The sequence below is a fragment of the Oreochromis niloticus genome, linkage group LG20 (assembly GCF_001858045.2).
Source record: "Oreochromis niloticus isolate F11D_XX linkage group LG20, O_niloticus_UMD_NMBU, whole genome shotgun sequence".
Lineage (NCBI taxonomy): Eukaryota > Metazoa > Chordata > Actinopteri > Cichliformes > Cichlidae > Oreochromis > Oreochromis niloticus.
The window spans coordinates 27,072,363-27,096,600 of NC_031984.2; the positions used below are offsets into that span (position 1 = coordinate 27,072,363).

The window sequence follows — 24,238 nt, forward strand, 5'->3', positions numbered from 1 at the left end:
GTGCTTTTCACTTTTGTAAATGGGAATTTTGTATGAGTACACTTGTTAATGTTTCTAATATGGAGTCTGATATTTTTCCCAAAACATTTAATAAACTGTTTAACCAACAACCTGTGTGTGGTATGTGTCTGATCATGTGCTTTGACAAATGAAACCTGTTGTATGATAAAATCATGGGCATTAGCAGTGTTACTGTAAGTACAGTCCTGAGTCACACCCCATTTCTTTCTGTTTTTCCGGAAAATGGGTGCAGCTGTTTAAATGCTCAAACACAAAGTTTGTAAAACTCAAAACTGTGAATATGTGGCGTGACCTGAGTTATTATTCAACACAGCCTGAACTCTCTTTGGCAGCTTTCTTGTCATTTCTTCAGGAATAGTTCTCCAGGCTTCTTGAAGCTCTTTTGTTCTCTTCTCTGTGAAGATGATCCCAGTAATGTTGATCCAGACTCTGGGGAGCCCAATCTATGATTGATAGGACTCTACTGTGTTTTCTATCCTGGTTTGCTTTTACTGTATTGTCAGTGTGTTTGGGATCATTAAGCTTTTGACAATTTTCTAGATGGTTTTGTACAGTGGACTTTTTGTTTTTGTTGTTTTAGTCCTGCCACTTTTTTGTCCTTCGTCCTGTCCAGCTTCCTCAAAATGTGCCAAGTTTTCACCCAACAGCTCTCTGTAAATCACCTGTTTTGTTTCAAAAATATTTTTTATGCCTGTCTCGTGTTTTGTGACACGCTTCCAGCAACAAAGTGCCTAAAGAAACCATTTAAAATAGCATCTTTGCCAAGCTGCCTGTTATGTGCAGACACAACGCTGGTTCATCCTTTGATAAGGTGTTTTATGCTTGAATGATTCATGATGATTCAATTTTAAGTGGCTTAACATACACAAAAACATTCCTCTGAAAATCCTCGTGTAAAAGGTGGTGACTGAAAAGACCACTTTAAAAAGTTACGCTGACGTCAGGTGTTTTCATTACAATATGATGACGTCAGCTTGTTATTGTGACGTCAAATGTTGTTGTACAGCTCTCTATGCCCTTTCATATGATACATGGTTTCTTGGGCAGTGACAGTCAAGGTCAAGGTCAAATACAAGGCCTGGTATATTGTTGTGACGTTTGAAAACAATCCACTAAGAATTGTGGGTAATATCAAGTTATTAGTGATGTTCATATTTGATCTGACCTTGAAATTGACCCAATTTTCACCAAAATTAATCAGCTCGAGCTGTTATTGATATCTATCTACCAAAATGTGAAATTAATATATTGAAAACTGTGGACGATACACTTCTAACAAACAGACACACAAACAGAACCGATTACATACTCCCTCACTTTAGGGAGAAGTACAACAACGTCTGGCTCATTGAAAGCAAAATTTGACCCATGTAGCAGACAGGTCTGCCCCAGATCTGGTGTCGAGCCGGCACTGCTGGCTGACTTCTGGCATGGTAAGTGGTATGTCATATGTCAGATATGGGCCAGGCCTGGAGTAGATGGCACTGTTTATGTGATGGCATGCCACATCTGGCCAGATTGTGGTTTGGTTTATGTGGCCCAGGCTCTTAGAAAACAAGTCTGGCCCGGATCCGTCATCAAGCTCGCACTTCTGACTGACTGGTGTCATGGCAGGGTGTATGTCAACCAGATGTGGGCCAGGTCTGGCAATGATGGCACTATTTATGTTCCTTTTTTAGTTAAAGACCCAAATGCCATGTTGCAATACTATACTGCTGTGGTAGCCAACGTTTCAAATGCAGGTTTGTGAGTGTACACTTTATCCAAAACCTAGTGAGGGTTTACTCACGTTTGTCACTGGGTGGCTGTAGATCAGGAGGTAGAGCAGGTCACCTACTGATCAGAGGGTTAGTGGTTCGATCCCTGGCTCCTCCAGTCTGCATGTCAAGAGTGTGAATGTAGTTAGAAAGCACTCAGTTTAGAGAAAGTGGGTGAATGTGGCATGTTGTACAGAGCACTATATGAGTAATTGGGAGAGTAGAAAAGCGCTATAAAAGAATCAGGCCAGAGTTTCGTCATGTTTCTTTTGCACTATTATGTTCCAGCATAATAATCAAGCCATATTATCACATGGCTTGATTAAGGTACACATTAGGCTGACATCTGGGGCCAGAGCTGAAACTGTTCTGGGCCAGTACAGGACCACCAGTGTGTCTGCAACTGGCCTTGTGCTGGCCTATGTGTGGGCCACCTCTGGCAAACCAGATCTGGGCCACCAAAGGGCCGTCATTCTTTGCGGTACGTGGGCCATGTGTAAGCACATTGTGTGGGCCAGATCCGGGCCATACCAATTTTGCTATGTGAAGAAGAGTGGATCAAGACTTGCACAGAGCTGCATGTCCCAAAAAGATGGGAAAATCAAAAAGTCAAAGTTTTTGTTAAAATACTTTATTAAGAACTTTGAATGAAAAAAACAGGAGTGCATTAAAGTGCAGCAGAGAGTTTAAAAAATATGTCAATAAAAACACGGCTAGTCGTGGTGGTCGACTGCACGAGTTAATTTAAACATTTCTGATTTTAAAAAGCAAACTTAAATCAGTCAATATAACCGTGAATACAATTTACAGGAAGAAATCAATTTTTTTTAAAGTGGAGGATGTTGGCAACGCGACAAAACTCGGTTTAGGTGTTAAAATGCATATTGGTGTAAAAACGATTTTATAAAGCTAGTTTACAAACACATGTTGACAGGACACCAGAACGATCTACCGGCGTGACGACATTCAAAGGGAAATATTTCCGTCTAGTGGTATTTAAATGTACTCCAAGACTCGATTTGCACACGGTATAAACATGCGGCGCATACCCAGATAAACCATCTCCATGAGGGAAAGCAGGTGTTGTCAGGATACGATCGCATCAGCCAGACTGATCTACCTGCGTGACGACATTCAAAGGAAAATATTTCAGTCGCAGTCTGACTAAAGCCACAGAGAGTGGCAGAGCGTACAGCGTCAGTGAGCCGTGCTTAGCTAGTACGCTAATGCACTACTATAGAAGTGTTGGCACAACCTGGATAGTGAGGTCTTTAAATACAGAGAGTCACATCGCACATCATGATGCATGCACGCATCCAGTTACAGACTGATTATATCAGATGCAAATAAAGCCTCAGAATTCATTTAAATTCTGTAAACAGGGACACTGTTGAAGCCAGAAACACATTAACATTCTTACAGTATACAGAACATGGAAATATAAAAAAACATGCTGAGTGATGATTTTGGCAGACTTCATGTGAGCCCCGCTGTCAGCATCACGGTGCGTTAAGCCCACAGCGTGCAGCTGTTTCCTTGGTCCTGATGTTTTATCACTTGTTGTGTGCAAACACTGTGAAGAACAATAAAAACACAAGGTTTCAGTATCCTGATGCTCAAGGTTGGCAGATTCAGGAAAGCTCAGGTTTCTTACAATCAACATCACAAGCAAACAAATTCAGGATATTTAGGAACAAACAGAAACTGCTAACTCGGTGTTCTCCAGATGCAGTGTGTGTTTTGTGTTGTGCTCAAAGTGACTCTTAAAGGACTGAAGCAGTAAACTCACTTCTCTCTCTCAGGCCTTGTCCAAAGCTGTGTACCAGTCTGATGAGGCCCCAGAATAAAACCACTTTGATCACCAGTGAAATCAAAGCCCCGGTTACAGCAGCTGCCTCCACTGTGTACGTAGTGTCCTGGAACCATTTCTCTCCCACCTGCGATTAAAGCAAAATCATTGTTTCCCCGCAGGCGCCTGTATCTGAGCGCACGGCTCACCCAAAGAAGAGAACGCCAACATGCGGCGCCATTCTCACATCACAGAGGCCAGCGCCCCTGTGATGTGAGGATGTGCTTTAATGAAGCGGATCTGGTTGAGCAGCGATCGTGTCAGAAAGTGAACTGAAATGCTGCTTGTTTTGCCTTTTTGGGGGGGTTTACTGGCAATACTGAAAAACACTGGAAAGTAACTATTTAAGTGCTACACCAACTGCATTTATTACTGCACCTAAGTCACTCCCCGATGAACAAATGCCCAAATTTACAGCACAAATAAACGGATTTGAAGTCTTGGAATAAAAACCATTGTGTTGCTGTGCAGGACTCACTGTGAAATATTAAGGAAAAATGTGCTTTGAGTGACTTTTCACGTTTCCTAGTGACAGAAAAACCGTATAAGATGTCACCTGTTATGCTAGCCATGTTAGCATCCCATTTAATAATACAGTGCACCCCGCTAACCAAGCTTTACGTCTACTCTCATCCAATGATTGTCACGTCCAGATTTGAACCTTGAAGCTTCAAAGAGATAGCCAACAAACTAACATCAGTGGCTCTGCCATCTCTTATATACAGTCTATGAAACTACAAGGACTTTTACACCCCAGCGACAACAAATTTTGGATTGTGTAAAATGTAAATTTTTTAAAAATCTCATAATCTCATAATCCCATAATAGAAAAATCATATCTAATGTTTGAACTGAGAAAATGTCCATTCAGGAAAAAAAGTTGGGACAGAGCCATGTTTTACACTGCAGCATCCCCTCTTCTTTTAACAACACACGATATTTTGTCTGTGAACAGAGGAGATCAGCTGCTGGACCTTTGGGAAAGGAATGTTGTCCCACTTCTGTCTGATATAGGATCCTAGCTGCTCCACAGTCATGGGTCTTCTTTGTTGTATTTTTTATTTCATTATGTACCAAACTGGTGAACGAGCTGGACTGCAGGGAGGTCGCTTCAGCACCCACACTCTTCTAATATGCTGAAATATCCAAGGCCTTCCCTGAAAAAGCTCTTGCCTTAATGGGAGCATATGTCCATTTTAACTGATCTTTGGCGAGGAGAAGATTTGTGGATGTGTTCACAGATTTCTGTAATCGCTCCTGAGCCCCTGCAGTGATTTCCATGACAGCATCGCGCCTGTTTCTAATGCAGTGCTGCCTGAGGGACGAAGATTTAGTCCTTGTCCCTTGCGCACAGAGATTTCTCCAAATTCTTTGAATATTTTGAGGATTTTATGCTCCGTAGATGTGAGAAGTTCCAAGTCTTTACAATTTTACATCGGGGAACATTATTCTGAAATTGTTTAATAACTTGCAGATACAATTTTTTTGCACATCTTTACTCCTGAGAAACGCTGCCTCTCTAAGATGTTCTTTTTATACCCAATCAAGTTACTGACCTGTTGAAAATGAACCTAATGAGTTTCAAAATGTTCCAACAGCTGTTTCTTTTTAGTGCTACTTACTTTTCCAGACTTTTGTTGTCCAGGTCCAAACTTTCCTGGTATATTGTAAATAAAGTTCATGAGATTTGGTTTTATCTACATTTTATCTCCATTTTCCACGTTGTCCCAAAAAACTCATCACTGAGTCACACTATGATAAATTCTCACAGATATAATAAAATGTGTATTGATCCCCCAACAAAGGCACCGTTCGGTCATATTTGAAGCACGAGTTATGTGACAGTCATTCCTAAGCCATTTATGCAGGATTATTATTAGGAAGACTCACTTCATAAAGCACACTCACACAAACAGAACAACAAAATGTGCAGTTAAATAAAATATTTGAATAAATGAGGGAAATCTCAGCCTACCGTGTACATCAGATACACAAAGAATGCCACCTGAGGAACATTCTGCACCATAAAGATCCAAACCAAAACTTTCTTTTCCTTTAAAACCTAAAAAACAAAAACAAGTGGTTACAATTGGCTTCTCTTGAGCTTGTGACTGTTTAAAGTGCATCTATGTTTCTTTTTTTTTTTGGTTTACTGTCGCTTGTGACTCTCTGGTGTGACCAGAGGATGTATAAAAAGGTCTCACCGCAACAGCGCCCACAACTGTAGTCAGGATGGCCCAGAACACTCCGACACCCACGATTATGTTGTTGGCACCAGCCGTGGCCAGGCTCGTCGTTAAGATCAGGACGCACAGGCACAACTGAAAAGGTCACACCAACAGCACAACATCACGAAGCCGCTCATCAGCTCTGTTAAAAACAAACTCGCCTCACTGCAGGACGCTGAACACCTAGGAAAAAAAGCACCTGACGAGGAGCACGTGCAGGAGCACATGCTGCACGTGTGAAATGCCAAAAATTACTACTGTAAAATACAAAAGGGGAACGTGCGTGTACCTGAGCCTGCAGGTCAAAGGTCACCATGGAGAAACAGAGGTTTAGCAGGAAATACTGCTCTTGAAGGCACTCCAAGGCTCCGCCCACGCGGAACGCCATCATGTTTGGTCTCCGGATGAGGAGCGTGGTGCAAAAGATGTGCACGACGCCCAGGGTTACGATGCACACAAAACGCACCTGCCACACAAACAGATCGCCGCTGCTCACTCAGTTTGTGCTTCAGATTTGTGCACGGTGAAAAATTAAAGGCTCTGCAGTTATTACATCAAATTATTCTCCTATCAGTCATATCAGTCACCCACCAGTAAAAAAAACGGTTCAGTTTGCAGAAATGTGGCATTATTCAGTAACTCAACACTCAGCTGCATGTACAGTAGACTGTGCGTGATATGAACTGCTCTTGTTGGGGCTTTGCATGCTTTTAAATAGAACACTGGTGGAGTTATAACAGGTTTACCACCTTTGCTTTTATGTATGTTCTGCAAACACCAACACACAGCTATAACCATCAACATGTAGTCTCAACATTCACTAAAACTACACACACATGCACACGGGCACGCACAGATCTATGCTCATACCCAGAAGTGGCTGACACATACAGTCACAGTGACATCAAGTGGTGGAACTAAGAATCATCTAAACATGAAGTAATCATTCACGATGCCTGCTGACATGTTTCCTTTGGGTTTTCCTTTTTCGTTTATTTTGTTTCCTTTCGTGTCTTAACAGCAGCAGCAGGAAGCAAAGATGACACTATTCAGAGCTGACGCATACACAAGTATTTTGGATGATGGCACAAATTTGATTTCCTTTTTCTTTTGTACACCATGGCAGTGGATTTTAAATCAACCTATCAAACATGTTTGAAGTGCAGACTTTCAGCTTTAATTGAAGGAGTCAAAACTACCTGGAAAATTAAACTGAGCAGATAAAAGCTCTGCAGTTCATTCCAAGTGTTTAACATGTGTTTGGTACATTTCACTGGAAATCTGTCAATATGAGGCCTGAAGATATGTTGATATGACCAAAATCTCATATTCTGATAAAAGACATTTCTCATCCCAATAACGATTTATATCACAAAATAGTGCTTTTTCTGTAAATTCTGTGAATCTCTGGCAACTCCACTTGTGTGAAGTGTTTTCAGCTGGGCGTCGCGTTCCTGGAGCCGAGTGTTTTGACCAATGCATGAAACTGCTGCGGGGAAAAGCCTGTTCTACCGTTTGAGTCTAAGGTTTATTTTGAGCAGCTGATGGCTATTTTCTGCTTCTTGTCCGTAAGCTCTCTCCATACTCTTTCACGTGATTCTTGCGTAGCTAGTAGACGAGGTTTGTCGTGTTTGAGTCTGTGCTGGGGGCCGGTTTGCGGCATAATTTGCATAGTACAGTTTTCTGGTCCGTGTCAGACTTTCATAACCAAACCATGTCCATGCTACAGAGGTAGCCCCTTGTTTAGAAATAAGGTCCTCGATTTGTTTTGACTGGTCCTTCTGTTTGGAGCTAACGTGTTCTGCCTCACTTTACTGGCTATACTGGTATTCTCTGTGTATTTTGCGACACCACGAAACAAACGTATAATGTATAATTTTAAGCGACAGATGTTTCCATATCGTCATCCAATATATTTCATCATATCGCACAGCCGTAGTTGATAGGAGCGGAAGGAGGCCATCATTAGCTGTTCCGTGCTCGGCTGGAACAGCTCTCTGCGAGCACGTTTTCGGTTACTGAAAACAAAACTGAAGGCAAAGAAAGTCACATCAACTAGCAATGGGAGGGAACATGCAGTGAAGACCGGGAAGAGCATGTCAATGGAGGAAACGCAGCATTTGGTGATGCTCTTCTAGACTTAAGGAAGTCAAAAGACATAAAACATACATATCTCAAATTATGTTTGTTTTTCCAGTCACTGCTGGGCCTCTTAAAATAGAAAACTGTATAAAACTGGCTGTAATTTCTTACAGTTAATGAAATATTTTGTGAAAAGAAATCTGAATGAAGTCTGCACTTCAATCACAGGCATGTTGACTGTTTGATTTAAAATCCACTGAGGTGGTGTACAGAGCGAAAACTACAAAAATGGTGCCATTTTTGCAGCCATCAGTCAGTCACGCAGGACTTATAGAATATCTTGATGTTTAATATACTTCTGTCGCGCTAATGATGTTTTACCATGTTTTCTTTACACTGTCTCAAATATTTGCTCATATTAACATTATTATATTCTCTGGTTTTGTAAATCCAAATCAGTCAAAGTTCTATTTGCTTTTTGCACAAGAAATATTCACGATTCCCTCCAAACTCCTCACCAGCAGCTCCTGTTGGCCTTTTGTCCCCAGCACGGAGAAGTTGACCACCGATCGAATCATCACCACCAGCACGCTGAGCACGAACGCCACCAGCTCCTGTCGGTTCTCCTGCAGCACGCCGCGGGTGATGTAGTAGATGCAGAACACTGCAGGGGGCAGACAACAGGCAGAGCTCACATGCAAGACGAGTGCTTTGAATAAAGATGAAGTATTTGCACTATATGTCTCAATCATATAGCTTAAGGATATAAGTATACGATACAAAGCTTTTAATGAAGCTCTCTGTGTAAAAAATGTTAATGATCATGAACAAAATCAGTTACTTTGCTACTCTGTTCATCAAACATCTCCTCAGAGGTAACATTTACGCTACACTAAGCTCCACAATTTATTTGCTAATCATTGCATTTTGCATTTATTTCGGTTTTACACAGCATCCCAGTGTTTGTTGGAAATGACGCTTCAAAAGCTGCTTTAAGCAAAAGTCACCATTTCCTCAAATCTCTACAGGGCAGGTAGAGAGTGCAGCTCAAGTCATTTTTATGGGAAATGCTGTAAACCTGAGCTATGAGGAAATAAAGCTAGCTCAGTTGACACAAATCATCACTGAACACATTACCCACTGGAACCGGCTCCTTCCACTGAAGTTTTCATCATATGATTGCAACAAAAGAACTTCTGCTTTTTAAAAGGAGGCGGTGGGGGCGGTGATGAACGCTGCAAATGTCTTTTTTTTCCCTTGCTCTCAACGAACTCACCTATTCCAACTAGCTGGATCAGCGACACAGTGAAGTTGTCCTCATCGGACACGTCCGTGTCCGTGTGCTGCTTGTAGAGGCTGAACACGGTGAGGCCAAGCAGCGCCAGCAGAGACAGTATGGCGAAGCAGAAATAGCCCTGCAGCAGGCGCGGCAGCTCCGACCAGGGCTTTATCTGCAGCAGGATGGAAAGGACAAAGAATGTGAAACAATCTGCGAAAGCCACAAAAAAAAAAATCACAATCAAAGCACGACAGGAATGAAAACATGCGCTTCGCTTCCCGGCACGGCAGCGTCAGTATCTCACCGGTCCGCATGGTGTCGGGATCAGTTCCTGGTGTCTCGGCCTCAGGTTCGGAGACGGAAGGTCTGAGCCATGTTGTGGCTGGTTGCCCAACAGAGGACTGAAAAAGTAAACAAATTTTATATAACTGCAGACGATCATATTCATTCTGGTCACTAAACTTAAATAAAAAAAAAAAAACACTGCTCACTGATAAAAAGCGAAACTCTAAATAAGCCGGGATCCATCAGGCTGTTACATGCTGCACATTCAAATGCAGAAAACATCACACAAAGGAAGACAAACATAACAGACATTTATGGCAGCAAACATTTGAATGTGTCGCTGGTTTCGATAACAACATTAATGATTGCTCGGTGTCACAGTGAAAGCTGTGTCTACTTGTGCATTTCCTCCTACGAAATATCAAAGGTTTTCTTATCAGAGGCCACATTTTTGCAAGCATCTTACAACTGAATCATAAAATAAATATGTTTGCGGCAGCTTTCCTCAGCAAATGCTTTAGAGGTCTATAAAAATGGACCCTAGGAGACGACAAACACACCCCACATCACATACAGTGTCCTCCTAAGGTGTGCTCACTGGTAAATTATGATCAATTTACACTCATACACAAAAATGGCGAACCTCGAGTTCTTGACAATTGTAGGCATTCTGCCTGTTCTTTCTAAGGTGGCTGAAAAACTGGTAGCTTATCAGTTTGTCACTTCTTTAAACAGCACTTATTCAGCTTTGCACCCAGTGCAGTTTGGTTTTTGAACCAGTCACTCCAGTGATACAGCAAACTTTACAAAAGTTAAGAGCCTAATTACACAAAGGGAGCTTGTGTTTTCAGTCTTTGCAAAGCATTTGATAGTGTTAATCATCCTCTGATGTCCTTTGTTGGATTGAATGTCTTCTGAACTGCAGTGATAATTCCATTGACCAATAATTGTCATTATAGTTTTCATCAACAGTCTTTTATTTGGTGATTAAAACAAGGTGATAACTAAATAAAAACTAATGCACGAGGAAAAAAATGATGATGAAATGTACTGACACTTTCATCAATGAATAAAAATGAGATGAAAATATTCTGGAGAGACGAGATCCAATCAGAACTAATTAGGTTGTTAGAAAGGTGGGATGAGTATGAAAGTTATCCAATCAGAAGTAATCTCTGTGTGTAATAAGGTCAGACATGCACATTCGATCTGCCCCTGGAAAACAGCAGAGTTAGCTCCCATGGTCACTGTTTCACATGAAAACACAGCAAAATGTAACTGTTTGAGAGGAATAGAAGAGTAGACATATTGACACATTTAGCATTTGATCTCAAGAAAAATATGACACGTTGTAAGCTGTGTGGAGCAACAGTCGCTGGATAAAAATATGAAAACCTCATATGAGAAGACTAGACTATATAATCAACAATCAAGCTCTTTGTTTACCTGTAGGCGTTCCTCAAGGCTCATTTCTAGAACCTCTTTTTTTCTTTTTGATATATTATGGATTTTCAATCTGCTTGTTGCAAACTAGTAGCACGTCAAAATGTGTATTAGATATGCTGGTCTACCGTGTCTATTTCAAGCTTTGCCTCTCCAAACGAGAAATGGACACAGATGCACAGATGCTAAGTTGCAGTACCAGCACAGGGAGACATTTCATTGCAAGCCAACATGAAAATGATGACAGGAAAGTGCTAACGCAGACATTACTAACACATTTACATGTACACATTATCTGCCTATCTTAATAGTTTCCTAATAGTCTAGTATTAATAGTTACTTAATAGTTACTTAATAGCCTAGCCTAATAGTTTCTAGTAATTAAGGACCCTGGTATGAAGTACACTTCATACCTTCCTTGCTTAGTAACAACTTGTATTATCTCCCACTGTGGGTACTGCAACTTGTGCATGCTTGTGCTTTTCACATTTTGAAGAAAAACATTTGAAATGGACACAGTGGACCGGCGTGTCTATAACATGCTTTGTCGTGATATTGGTTGGTTTGCTCTAGAGCTAATACTCTTTGCTGATGATGCTGATGATATGCATACAGTAATAATGAAACTGAAATGTTCTACCAAACTTCCATGATTTCTTAATTGATATTAATTATTGTATTACTACACGGTCACAGTCTGGCTTTAATACTTTAAAACTACAGTCTTTATATAACAAGATTGGAAATCTTTAATAAAATGGCATTATTGTTATCACTACTGTTGAATTTTACAGAAGCACACCTTACTTGGCTTTGAAAATCTTGTTTAACACATGAATATTTGTCTTATTTATAAAATTTCACATAATTTGGATCCTCCACCTTTTAGTCATTGCATTACTATTAGGGTAAATAGAAACCAAACTACACAGAATAAATACAATATTTTAAATATCAGTTAAAAAGGTGGCTGATCGATAACCGGGATTGCCAACACTGAGGTGGTTTTATCATGTTTCTCTTTAATATGTCTGTTTACCTTTTCTCCTTTTACGTTTCAGTTTACATTCATGCAGCAGGGCCCTGAGGTCATGTCATCAGGGCCAACTGGTTGCGCATCATACCAGGCTGAAAACTAAGGCAGAGCTTTTGCAGCAGTGGCCCCCAGATTCTGGAAGTCTCTCCCTCTGAGCTTGAGATCTGTAAACTCGAGGGTCGCTTTCAAAATGCAGCTAAAATTTTTTTAGATTTGCATTTGAGTTTATCTTGAAATGTGCTGAAGAAATATTTTATATTTAAGTACATGTACTTACATTGTCCCAGTTAAAAATATACAAATAAAAATGCAGAAGTCCTTGTTGTTACTGCCTCGATAGGTGCTTAAGCAGTTAATACAAAGACAGATATTTCCCAGCCATGTGAAATTACTCCACTGGATGGGAAACTGCCAAATCTAGAAACACCATCCTTTAGACTGTTGATCATCGTGACTTACCAATAATTTCTACAGTTGAGGATTGCAAAACTAGAAATTTAGCACTGAACATGAATCATGCCACACACAGGAAGGCCATCCTTAGTTGGAGCAACTAAAAATACTGAATGCAAAATACGTTGTAAGCATTAACGTGTCTTTCCTGTTTTGTTCCTCTGGTCGTTTATTTTTGTTTTATTTGGCTTGCATAAATATGACTTCATTCATATGTCTACAGAGGTTACAGTCGTCCGTGCCAGGTTCAGTCCTCCACATACAGAAGACTTGTTGAACCATTAAGCCTCTACATTAGCTCAGACTCCATATAAAGCTTGTCAGATGAAGGCTCACAGTTATAAATAACAATAAATAACCCCTTTATTGATTTTAATGGGTGTTTCCGGTTATAACGAGATAATTAAGGTGTACATGTACCAGCTGTCTCGTTACATTTTATCACGACGCAGTTAAAATGTAATGTTACAGAGTAATGTTACTCTGTGACTAACAGAGAGAGAAAGAAAAAGTAACTTTTACAGTTAAATGCACGAATTAAGCTGCTCACCTTATCTCGTCCATTTCCTGGCGGACTACAGCGCTGCAGCTCTCATTCCTGAAACCTTTTCAGTTCGTCTCCACCTCCAGCCCACACAACTTCAGTTTCACATTTTGCAATATAAACAACGGGAACAGTAGCCTGGCCAAATTCTTCTTCTACTGCTTCATTTGTTGCAGCGCGAAAGTGCTGCTGCCCCCTCGTGGACCACAAAGAAGCTTGCACCGATTGATATTCACATTTTCACATTTTATGAATTAAATATATATATGTTTTGATAACTTATACACTACCAGTCAAAAGCTTGGACACATCTTCTCATTAAATACTTTTTCTTTGTTTTCATGACTATTTACATTGCAGATTCTTATTGAAGGCATCAAAACTATGAATGAACATATTTAGAATTATGTAGTAAACAAAAATGTGGAAAATAACTCAAAACATGTTTTATATTTTAGATTCTTCAAAATAGCCACCCTTTGCTTTGATTGCTGCTTTGCACACTCTTGGCATTCTCTCGATGAGCCTCATGAGGTTGTCACCTGAAATGGTTTTCCAACAGTCTTGAAGGAGTTCCCAGAGATGTTGAGCACCTGTTGGCCCTTTTGCCTTCACTTTGGGGGTCTTCTCATCCCAAACCATCTCGATTGGGTTTAGATCAGGTGACTGAGGAGGCCAGGCGATCTGGCACAGCACTCCATCACTCTCCTTCTTGGTCAAATAGCCCTTACAGAGCCTGGGGGTGTGTTTGGGGTCATTGTCCTGTTGAAAAATAAATGATGGTCCAACTAAACACAAAATGGTGTCACAGATTAGTAGGCAAAGGACTCACTCGCAGGATTCTGAAGTATGGAGAGAAGGTGAGGGTTTATTCACAACGTGACACCAAGTGAGAATATATATACATATATACAGTGAAACGGATAACACGGGGCTCCGGGGGAGTAAAGCGGGGTTCAAAGGGAAGGTCCAAGACGGGGACACACACACGCCCCTCTTCAACTCACTCCGAATGTCCACTCCAAAAGCTCACGCTCACTCACACTTGTCCACAGAGATCCAGACGGCAGGGAAGACGGGCAGGGGATCAAGAAGGTCTGTACACAGAGAAAAACAATGTCAGGGGGGAAACTCTAGGAGATCACAAGGAACACTTTCATAGGCTAGGCTACACTGACGCTAGGTAGTGTGACGATCCAGCGAGGAAGCAGTCTCTCTTTCCATCTTAAGTAGTTTGCCAGGATCTGTGTGAATGAGCCACAGGTGTGTGTTCAGGGCGGGTTCAGAGGCGGGGAATCAGGGCCCAGTTCCGCCCTGGTGGAAGAGGCTAAGACAAAAGATACACACCACGACCTCTCCAGATCTTGAGAACCATGACAAATGGATGGGGTGGCATACCGCTGCAGGATGCTGTGGTACATATAATGGTTCAGTGTGCCTTTAATTTTGAATAAATCCCCAACAGTGCCACCAACAAAGCACCCCCACACCTCCTCCTCCATGCTTCACGGTGGGAACCATGCATGTAGAGACCAACTGTTCACCGTTTCTGTGTTGCACAAAGACATGGCGGGTGGAACCAGAGATATCAAATTTGGACTCATCAGGCCAATGCACAGATTTCCACTGGTCTAATGTCCATTCCTTGTGTTTCTTGGCCCACACAAATCTCTTCTGCTTGTTGCTTTTCGTTAGATGTGGTTTTCTAAGACTTAGTCTAAGTCAGGGGTGTCGAACTCCAGGCCTCAAGGGCCGGTGTCCTGCAGGTTTTAGATCTCACCCTGGGTCAACACACCTGAATCAAATGATTAGTTCATTACCAGGCCTCTGGAGAACTTCAAAACATGTTGAGGAGGTCATTTAGCCATTAAATCAGCTGTGTTGGATCAAGGACAACTCTAAAACCTGCAGGACACCGGCCCTCGAGGCCTGGAGTTTGACACCTGTGGTCTAAGTCTTGCCCTGTCAAGATGCCAATGTTCACATTTTGGACAGAGAACACAGATGTGAATGGCCATTGTGAGCGACCATCTTTGAACAGAGGGGGTGGCTTACGACACCAACTGTCTGCCATCTATAATCCAGATTTGAGATCCCTCGCCAGACGCCTTAACGCCCATTCACATCTTGGGCCATTTGACATAAGTAAATAACATGATAGGGTGGGGCTAGGTTTCACCCATAACCTTGGCTGATTGTGACCCACACCCATTTTCACACCTTCGCTCATGCGATTAAGCATAGGATCAATCAGGGGTCCATGACCCCCTTAGAGATACTCCCAATAGGGTTTAAAAATCTTGGACTCTCCATCAATTGCTCTTAGAACTGAAGACATTTCTCGTATGAGAGGTGAAACGTCTTCATGGAAACTCAAAGAAGTTCAGACACTTTTCTTTCCAACCTCCTTAGACTACAATGACCTGAATGACTGAGAACCTTCACAGACATATTGCCTGTTAACATGCGATTTTTCTAAGGCATCTAAGACTCAGATGAATGTTAGTTACATATCCTGTTTGTCAGCTCCAACCCATCAGCTCATTCAGTTCTACGCTAAAAACCACCAAAACCACAAAACTATGAAAACTACACATGCCACTGGGCTAGAGTACTACTGATCTGACCACAGCCACGTGTGTTAAAATATACATCTACTAATGTGATATGCTGATATCCAATAAGTAGTTGAAGTCATCTCCAGGTCTGATATTAAAGCTGTAAACACCATATATATGAATCAATTCATGACAAAAAGCACTTTGAGAGCACAAACATCCGCTAAGGGAGCTCACTCTCTGGGCAGTACTTACTTTACAGTAGCATGACAAATGTTTACTTTGATTACAGACATTATGGAGGAGTAGGTAATGGGCAATAGATATTGATTTGTAAATGGACATGAATATCATATTGTGTAATGTTATACTACAGTATATTTTTAACTAACTGGACAGCTCATTCTTTTTCTTGCTAGTAATTCCTTCAAAGGTAAAACACATTTTGGGTTGAAGCTGAAAAAAAGGCAGATATGAAATATCATGTCAAATGTGACATGATATTTGGATGTCAAATATAATGTTGTCATTAAAATCAAAGGCAGCAGAATTTCAAGTACAATTTAAAAGATTAAAGGCATTTTATGAAACTTTGACCTTATTTGAGCTTGAATGAGAGGTCAGGGGTCAAATGTGACCTCTTTATATGGAAATTTCTTTATTTTGACACCACACATCTGTTTCCTACACACTGTTTATTTCTAAATATGCTGATTTCTCCGTTTTTATTGTCCATCCTGAGCCATCTTAGTAACAGTGCTAGGCATTATTTGTTTATTGTTTATTTGGTTATTAATACGTCTGTATTAATAGTCACCAATGAAATCAGATTAAAAATATCTTGTTCTCAACATTTTACAAACTTAACCACGTGTGCTGCTGCAGAAGTCATTTCTCTTGTGCGGACGGAAAGCTTAGAGAATGTATAATTTTTTGACAAGAGTCAAGTTTGACATGAGCCCCACCGGAAACACGCTGATGGCATTATGAAATTAAAAGCACACATTAATTAATTTATTTATTTTTCTCCAGAAAAAGCCAGGATTTTTTAAAGACTATAAACAAGTTTGGAAAAGACATTTAGAGAGATATTTATAATGAGACAAACTTGAACTCATGACCCTTGCGAGACAGCTGCATTCGCCGCTGGAGATTTTATTTTGAAACTTCTGTTCTGGGGCTATTTCGAGGTAACTTGACGCATGCGCATTGTTAGCAACCATGTTTCGAAGCCAGGTGCACAGCTATACGTGACCTAGAAACAAAGGTAAATGCTCTTTAACAGCGGGAGGGGTGTTGCGATGTGGGTGTTGTCCAGTGTGGATGAGAGCGCGGCGTCCTCTGTGTGGGTGACACCGCCTTGTTATATTCAGTGCAGCAGCGACAGCCAACGGCGGCTGCTAGCTAACCTCAACTTCCTCCTGTGATAAGTCCGTTGCCTCGCTGAACCGTTGTCTTCTCAGTATTTGTCTGTACAAGCCTAGCCAGCCAGGTTACAGAGAGAGGTAAGAGCTGGGTCTTCCTCGTGACGTGATGTTTTTCAAGGAGTAGTTTTTCCCGTACTGCGAGTTTCTGCGGGAAGAAGCTAGCAGCCCCCCCCAAACTTGTACGTGTCAACCTTGTTTGTGTATCGTTGGCGGTCCCTGAAGCCTCGCTGCTGTAACTGTAACTCAGTGTTATCATCGGTTTAGGTGAACTTTCATCAGGTTTCATTCACCGTCTGTCCTCAGTCCTGTCCTAACAACATGTGCAGCTGCTCCTTTCAATTGCAGGGTTTTTGCTGATTATATTGATGTTTCCATCAACGGAGGATACAGTAGATACTCGTTAAATGCAGTGACTGGACTTTATGTAACATAATACACCTTAGCCATTACAGTGTTGAACAGTTTATGAAGTAATTTCACTGTGCACTTGTGTTTCTATGTAAAGTATTGGAGCAGTGTGGGATAAATGTGCTTTGTTTGGTGTTTAAAGTAGGCCATGGCGTTACAGAGCAGAGTGATTTATTTAAAGACTCTGACTTTGTTTTTTCCCTGCCCTGTGATCTTTTCTTTCTTTCCAGTATCTGCAGCAGAGGACTGGGAAGGAAACACAGGAAGGGATTTCCAATAATCACAGCAAGACTGAGAGGTAGTTTGCAGGACCTTTCAGAGGATGGACTAATAACCAAAAAACAAGCAAACAAACCCTGAAAAACTGAGACACATTAAGAGTCCCCCTTTTAGTGGGGCCCGCGGGGGGCCCTCAGGCAGCAGGAATGATGCCGGGCACCAAGCAGCCGCTCTGGTGCCTCTTGTCGCCATTACGTAGCCGCCAGGAGCGAGTGGTGCTGACCCGTAGTGAGAGCATGCCGGGGGAGCAGGTGCTGAAAATCACGGTAACCGAGACTACGGTGATCGAGGCAGAGTCCGGGGTGTCCAACTGGCGCTCCATGACCTATCTGGGTCTCTGGTACTTCTTCAGCTTCTGCACCTTGTTTCTGAACAAATATATACTGTCGCTGCTGGAAGGAGAGCCCAGCATGCTCGGTAAGAAGTAGTAAAATCATTCTGCTGCTTCTAACACTGATTAACTGCAATAATGACAAGATAAGATACACGCACCTCAGTCATGAATCTTAAGATTAGTGAAAAGGCATTGCGATTAAGATTGATTAACGGTAACTTTCACATAAAACTCAAGAACAGCTTGCGGAGACAATACTTATTGTTTTAGATTGTAAAACTACTAGTGCAGCTGTGGCTAGGTGGTTTGGCGCATTCAAGAAGATTTTAGTTTTCTGGTAATGAGGACCTGTGTGCGCTAACTGTATGTTCATGTGAATGTTTGTTCAACTATGAACCACACCTGAGCTGTTATACAGGTCAAAACAACATGCTAAAGCAGCGTGCAGAACAGCACAGCCAAGTGAGAGGTAGTGTGACAAGATGACGGAAGTAAAATTGCAGTGACACAAATGATCAGGTAATCAGTCTAAGTGTCAGCTGAAGTTCAGTTTAAATAGACAAGTGTTTATCCTACATCAGTATTATGTCAGCATTTTTTGGCATGAATGGGCCCTCATAGTCAGACAGGAAACAAGTATTCATTACAGCAGTATTTTGAAGCATTTTCTCCCTCATGAAAACTAATGTCCGCCTTTGTTTTTTTATGTCATTTTCTTGCTAGGTGCTGTTCAGATGCTCTCCACCACCGTCATAGGCTGCTTAAAGATGTTTGTCCCCTGCTGTCTGTACCAGCACAAGTCCAGAAGCGAGTATCCTTCCAACTTCGTCATGATTATGCTTTTTGTCGGACTTATGAGGTGAGTTTGTTTGCTATCCTGTAAATATGCAGATTAATAACAGATTAAGTGCATGCATTTGAGAAGAAAAAAGACTTCATTGAGAATTTTATTGTGTTTTTATGAGTGCAGCTTGATAAGAAATTACTCTTGACTGCTGTTGCAAGTTCAGCACAGACGCCATCATTGTCTCCACTTGCAGGTTCACCACAGTGGTTCTGGGCTTGGTGAGCCTGAAGAATGTTGCCGTGTCATTCGCTGAAACAGTGAAGAGCTCTGCGCCCATTTTCACAGTCATCATGTCAAGGCTGATCCTCGGGGAGTACACGGGTAAAGTTCACGTTGCTGTGCTGGCTTCAGGGCGTGTCTTTCATGTGCGAAGGAATGGTGAACGCCTTATTGGTGTTGGCGTGTTCAAAAGATTTGTTGGCAGTCGGGGGGGAGGAGGAAGAGAAACAATTTGACAACGTTTCTGTAAATGTAATTGTTGCTAGGTTTAAATGCTTCTTTCATTCACTTTGATATTAATGCCTGGGTGTAGTCAGACCAGTTAGGCAGCTGCAGCTCTGGTCACTGGTTTAGTTTAGATAAACACAGTGACTCATTTAACTTTTGTATGCAGGGCTGTGGGTGAATCTGTCCCTGTTCCCAGTCATGGCCGGCCTGGGCCTCTGCACAGCCACCGAGATCAGCTTCAACATGCTCGGCTTCTCCGCTGCTCTCTCCACCAACATCATGGACTGGTACTGCAGCACCGGCACAGCTTTTCCACCAGTGGTGTATTCCCTACTTTGTCCTAACTCTTGTCTCTCTGATCTCAGCTTACAGAATGTATTCTCCAAAAAACTGCTAAGTGGAGACACGTATAAATTCAGGTAAAATCATGCTTTAATTTAAGAGATCTGTCTTTCGAGAGAGACCTGCGCACAAAAAGCATATATAAAAATGGAGACAAATGGCTAGATAATAAAAGGGCACATTGTACATGATCATAACAGAAGAAAAACACGTGCAAGATGGACAATTAAACGTTTTAAAAGACTTCAGTGAAATCAGTGAATGCAGCTTTTTACCCCTAGGCTATAAAAGGCTGATGGGGTGAACACACAGCTTTTTTTTTTTTTTACTTGGTTGTCTTATTTCAGCCCTCCGGAGCTGCAGTTTTACACCAGTGCGGCAGCAGTCATCATGCTCATACCTGCCTGGCTGTTCCTTTTGGTGAGGCAAAACAGAAGTTTTTAATTTCCAGAGCTGTTAGGCACTACAGTACTTAAGAAAACAAGCGGGTAACGTTCTTGATGGTTGTCTTTAATTTCCAGGACATCCCCACGGTTGGGAAGAGCGGACAGAGCTTGATCTTTAGTCAGGACATCATCCTGTTGCTGCTTTTCGATGGTTGCCTCTTCCACCTGCAGAGCGTCACTGCCTATGCGCTCATGGGAAGGATTTCTCCTGTTACCTTCAGGTAGGACACAAAGTCAGAATCCTGCATGTCATGTGTTTCCTGGACGCCATAGTTCCTGCTACAGTTAATTAATTGATGTCTTTGAATTGCCCACGCTTAGCTTATTAGATAACCACTTGTCGCGTCTGCAGATTTTCAAGTACACCACCATCATCTTATCTTAAATACAAGCTGCGCTGACTAAAGTCTGTTGTCTGCTGTAATAACTTCCGTTGACTTTGACTGCATGCTGTACAGGATTGATTTGCACCTCGGTGCTGTGTATTTACACTTCACTAGCTGGGCCTACGTCCTCATTTTAGATTTGACAGCGTTTTAGTAGGTAAAAGTGAATGCTTTGACATGAATTGAGCTGCAGTTTGGGGAAGGCCTCGAAGGGGACTGGCGATGGCTCCTGGGCCTGGCGGATCCCCGTGTACTAAATAGAAGTGAAGAAGTTGAAGAATGGAGAACAAGGAGGGAGGGAGGGTGGGGCACGTAAATGAAAATGATCAGCTTGCAGAACTAGGGGAACCTCTATAGATGACAGCCGGAAGGAGCGTGTTTGGAGGTGTGGTCCTGCTCCTGAAATTCCGATACATAATCTCCAATAGACGAACCAATCCATTACTGAGCGTATCTGAATCCACAAAGTCCAGCGTGTTTGGCTCCCTATCCCACCTGAGAGATGGGATGTGTGCCACTGATTCTAAAATAGCTTCAGTGAAATCACAAAATGCTTAAACTTTTCTGTGCTCTGCGCAAGAACACGAGAGCTAGGAGCTGAGATGCTGAGGTGGAGCGTGCCCAGCGTGAGGAGGCTCTTAAAGAGCAGGTGCACACAACACTGTATGTTTCTCAATATAGACCTTATAGTTTCTGAGGCTGGAAGTTATTACAGTGGACCTACTATTTCCATTTCCAGGTCTATATATTTTTTCCTCTAGTTGATTAATTTGTATAGGCTTCACTGTTTACAGCAGGCCTTTGTGCAGGTATTTTACTTCCATGTCTCTAAGGCGTCTCCTGATTTAGCCCTTTTCTTTCGATTGGTTGTGCCTCACTAACAGCAGCTTGGTGAGGGTTGGAGAACATGTTAGGGATCTCTCCTTTCTTTGACATCACACAGAGCCGAAAGAAGAAAAAAAATGAGAGAAGGCGCTTTTAAAGCAGTCTGAAACATGAGGATAACTTATATGTACGCTGACATTAAGATTAGAGACTGTTTGTTTAAAGACGAACATATAATTTAAGAAGTTTAAACTGGATGAATTTGTTGTTAACCCCAGTAATAACGATCCTCATTCTTCCTCAGTGTTGCCAGTACTGTTAAGCACGCCCTGTCTGTGTGGCTGAGCATCATTGTGTTCAGCAACCAGGTAACCATTCTCGGCGCCACCGGGACCGTCCTCGTGTTCATCGGGGTCTTCTTGTACAACAAAGCCAGGCAGTTCCAGAGAGCAACCTTACAGGCTATGGCTGCTGAGCAGAACCACAAACCCCTTCTCCACGACCAGGACTTCAAAGCCTCTCAGTCTCACTGAGTAGCCCGCTCTTAAAGCTGCAGTGCTGCCTGAAATAAATTGGAAGCATCAACAGTTCACTCCGGTTCAAGAGCTGCCGTCTTTCAGGGTTCCTTCAGTGTCACTGTTAAAGTAAACCATTTGATGGCTTGATGAGCTGTGGGTGTGTGACCAAGCTGTCAGCCATCAGTCATCCTGTGGAACATTCTCACCAGTATTTCTTTGTACCTGACCAGATTACCACTTTAAGCCTTTTTGATCCTTTGTTTGTCTTTTATTGGTCAGTAAAAGGAAACTCAGGGTGTTTTTCCTACATTTGCATTCCATTACATGCTAGTTTTTCTCTCATCTGTGGTATAGCAGCTACTAAACGCATGGGAACTGCAAAACTCGGAAGCTGTAAGATTTTAAATTTTGTGGTGATGTTAATCTTCATTGTATAATCCAGTGTAAAATGTATCTTGATAGCGTCTGAGTGTAGAATGTATGAAGGGCTCCAGTTCCCGAGGTAGGAGGCCTTTTTTGAGGCTTGTCCAGCCAAAGCTTAAGACTGCTTTACACGTTAGTAATCCATGTGTAAAACACTTGGAAGCCACATTATTGCATTCTGAGAATGCTCATCCTCTATAAAGTTAGAGCTCCCCCCCCCCCCCTCTTTTTTTTTTTTTGTGTACACAAAAAGCTGACACGACCTCTGATCCATGCTGGGATGGCAGCCCTGTTAATCTAATCAGGAAAAGAGGATTGGAAGGAGGAATAAATGGACAAGCTGCTGTTTTTATACATTTATAATCTTTTTGAAAAACTGTTTATTACAACTTGGGTTTTATTACTGTAGTTCTTGCCAATGGCTCTCAAGCTTTGTGTCCAGCAGTCAGCTGTATTTTTATTTATTTTTTAAATAAACTGTAAAATCAGCACTTGAGGGGTTACTGTGAGTGTAACTATGTTACTTTGATCACGTGGTTAACAGACGTTTATGCATTTTCTTGTTATTTTTGGTGATTTGTTAAACAGAAATGAATTTTAAACTGAAATAAATTAAACACTACTTAATAAAAGAACCACAGCTGCGGTAGTTTTCCAGAACCTCTTTGGTGGGCACCGTATTTTGTGTGTGTCTGCTAATCATCTGCCGTAAACATGGCAAACTTCCTGGTTCAGCTCTGCTTGCTGCAGTTGTAAACACTCGGTTCTCTTATGTGGTGACAGAAACTTGTAAATGCTCTCACTTTTGATTGTTCCTCAAACTAAAGGAATTATTTACCATATGTGGAAAACGGCTGATTGTTTCCAGACGTTGTGTTTTTCTGTGTGGATCTCTTCTTGTAGAACTTACTCCACATTTTGCATTTCTAGCACTTAAAAAAACACAAATGACAAAAATAAAACCCAAGTTGCAGTAAAAACTAAAGTCATCCTGTGCTTGTCACTACAGATTTACACAATCTGTGTTCCTCTTTCTGTCCTCGCTGCTTCCAATTTCAGCATCCAACTTGAAAGTGGAAGTTTCTCCACCGGTCTGTAGAAAGTCGCTCTGACCATACCCAGGACATGTCTGTCATATTCATTTCCAGTCTGATGGTTTTCGCTGTGCCTCGAGAAGCAGCTTTTCTTCTTCTCTTACATGTTTGTGGTCACAGTTTAACCAGAAGAGCTGCCTGACTTGAACTTTTTGTCTTTACATTGAAAACCTTTTTTTTCCTCTCCCCTGAGTGGGCTCTGATTAAACGTTCAGATGTTAAGAATTAATCTTTTTGTACTAACCTTCCACTTTGAGTCTTTGAAATGCTGCTTCAGGAGGCAATTTTGAACATGCAGATGTTTTTTTTTTCAATCTGTTGACCAGGTTCAAAGTGTTGAGGTATAAATGAGCTGTGTTTGGAACTGTGCAGATCAAAGATGTAAAAATTTTTGCAGAGGATGTAAAAATGTTTGATGGACACTGTGCAGAAGATTAAAGTATTTTCTTTCATTATGCTGCGTGTTTAAATGTATAATATGGCGTTGTTAATTTTCACACAGTATACACATATCCTGATTATGGCTATGCACTCACCAGCCACTTTATTAGGAATGCCCGACTACTTTGAGTCTATAGAAAGGCTACAGTAACTCTAATAATTTAAAACCAATGTATACAGAAGAGCATCTTTGAATGCACAACAGGTCTAACGTTGAAGTAGATGGGCTACAGCAGCAGAAGACCATAGCTGGGGTCACTCCTGGCTACAATTTGCACTTGCTCACCAAATCTGGATATTAGAAAACTGGAAAAAATGTTGCTGAGTTTGCTGCAACATTCGGATGACAGATCCAGAATTAGGCATGAACACGGAAGCCTGTCTGAGTGTTGCTGACCAAGTCCATCCCTTTATGACCACAGTGTACCCCTTTCTTTTGATGGCTGCTTCCAGCTGGATAAAGCAATATCACAAAGTCTCAAACTG

At 41.6% G+C, this 24,238-nt stretch overlaps 2 protein-coding genes across 3 annotated transcripts; one reads left to right on the top strand and one right to left on the bottom strand.

The window, feature by feature from the left end:
• Positions 1 to 2,642: 2,642 nt before the first annotated feature.
• On the bottom strand, positions 2,643 to 13,139 carry LOC100699063 (uncharacterized). The gene is made up of 9 exons (XM_003455316.5): positions 12,984 to 13,139; positions 9,521 to 9,617; positions 9,214 to 9,388; positions 8,456 to 8,601; positions 6,145 to 6,321; positions 5,832 to 5,948; positions 5,603 to 5,689; positions 3,568 to 3,715; positions 2,643 to 3,351 (listed from the first exon to the last, which is right to left on the bottom strand). Exons 1-9 carry the CDS (start codon positions 12,995 to 12,997, stop codon positions 3,332 to 3,334), a joined length of 981 nt encoding a protein of 326 aa, XP_003455364.2. The 5' UTR covers positions 12,998 to 13,139; the 3' UTR covers positions 2,643 to 3,331.
• A 3,574-nt stretch (positions 13,140 to 16,713) lies between these two features.
• LOC100704726 (solute carrier family 35 member E2) lies at positions 16,714 to 23,766 on the top strand. Of its 2 annotated transcripts, none has more exons than XM_003455337.5 (9): positions 16,714 to 16,802; positions 17,601 to 18,066; positions 18,707 to 18,842; positions 19,024 to 19,151; positions 19,444 to 19,564; positions 19,643 to 19,696; positions 19,967 to 20,039; positions 20,141 to 20,286; positions 21,581 to 23,766. In XM_003455337.5, the coding sequence occupies exons 2-9, from the start codon at positions 17,796 to 17,798 to the stop codon at positions 21,807 to 21,809; spliced, it is 1,158 nt and encodes a 385-aa protein (XP_003455385.2). In that variant the 5' UTR covers positions 16,714 to 16,802; positions 17,601 to 17,795; the 3' UTR covers positions 21,810 to 23,766. The 2 variants fall into 2 exon arrangements, with proteins under 2 accessions (XP_003455385.2, XP_005459913.1); XM_005459856.4 differs by lacking the exon at positions 16,714 to 16,802 and adding an exon at positions 16,809 to 17,040.
• Positions 23,767 to 24,238: the final 472 nt, after the last annotated feature.

Excerpts from the sequence above, each read along its gene's own strand:
- LOC100699063 (XM_003455316.5), bottom strand. Across the intron at positions 5,690-5,831 it reads CAGTTGTGGGCGCTGTTGCG|GTTTTAAAGGAAAAGAAAGT; the intron begins GTGAGACCTTTT and ends TTTGTTTTTTAG. Across the intron at positions 3,352-3,567 it reads ACAAGGCCTGAGAGAGAGAA|TGTTTGCACACAACAAGTGA; the intron begins GTGAGTTTACTG and ends TGTTCTTCACAG.
- LOC100704726 (XM_003455337.5), top strand. The coding sequence starts at position 17,796 with ATGATGCCGGGCACCAAGCAGCCGCTCTGGTGCCTCTTGTCGCCATTA. Across the intron at positions 19,565-19,642 it reads TCCACCAACATCATGGACTG|CTTACAGAATGTATTCTCCA; the intron begins GTACTGCAGCAC and ends CTCTGATCTCAG. Across the intron at positions 20,287-21,580 it reads ATTTCTCCTGTTACCTTCAG|TGTTGCCAGTACTGTTAAGC; the intron begins GTAGGACACAAA and ends ATTCTTCCTCAG.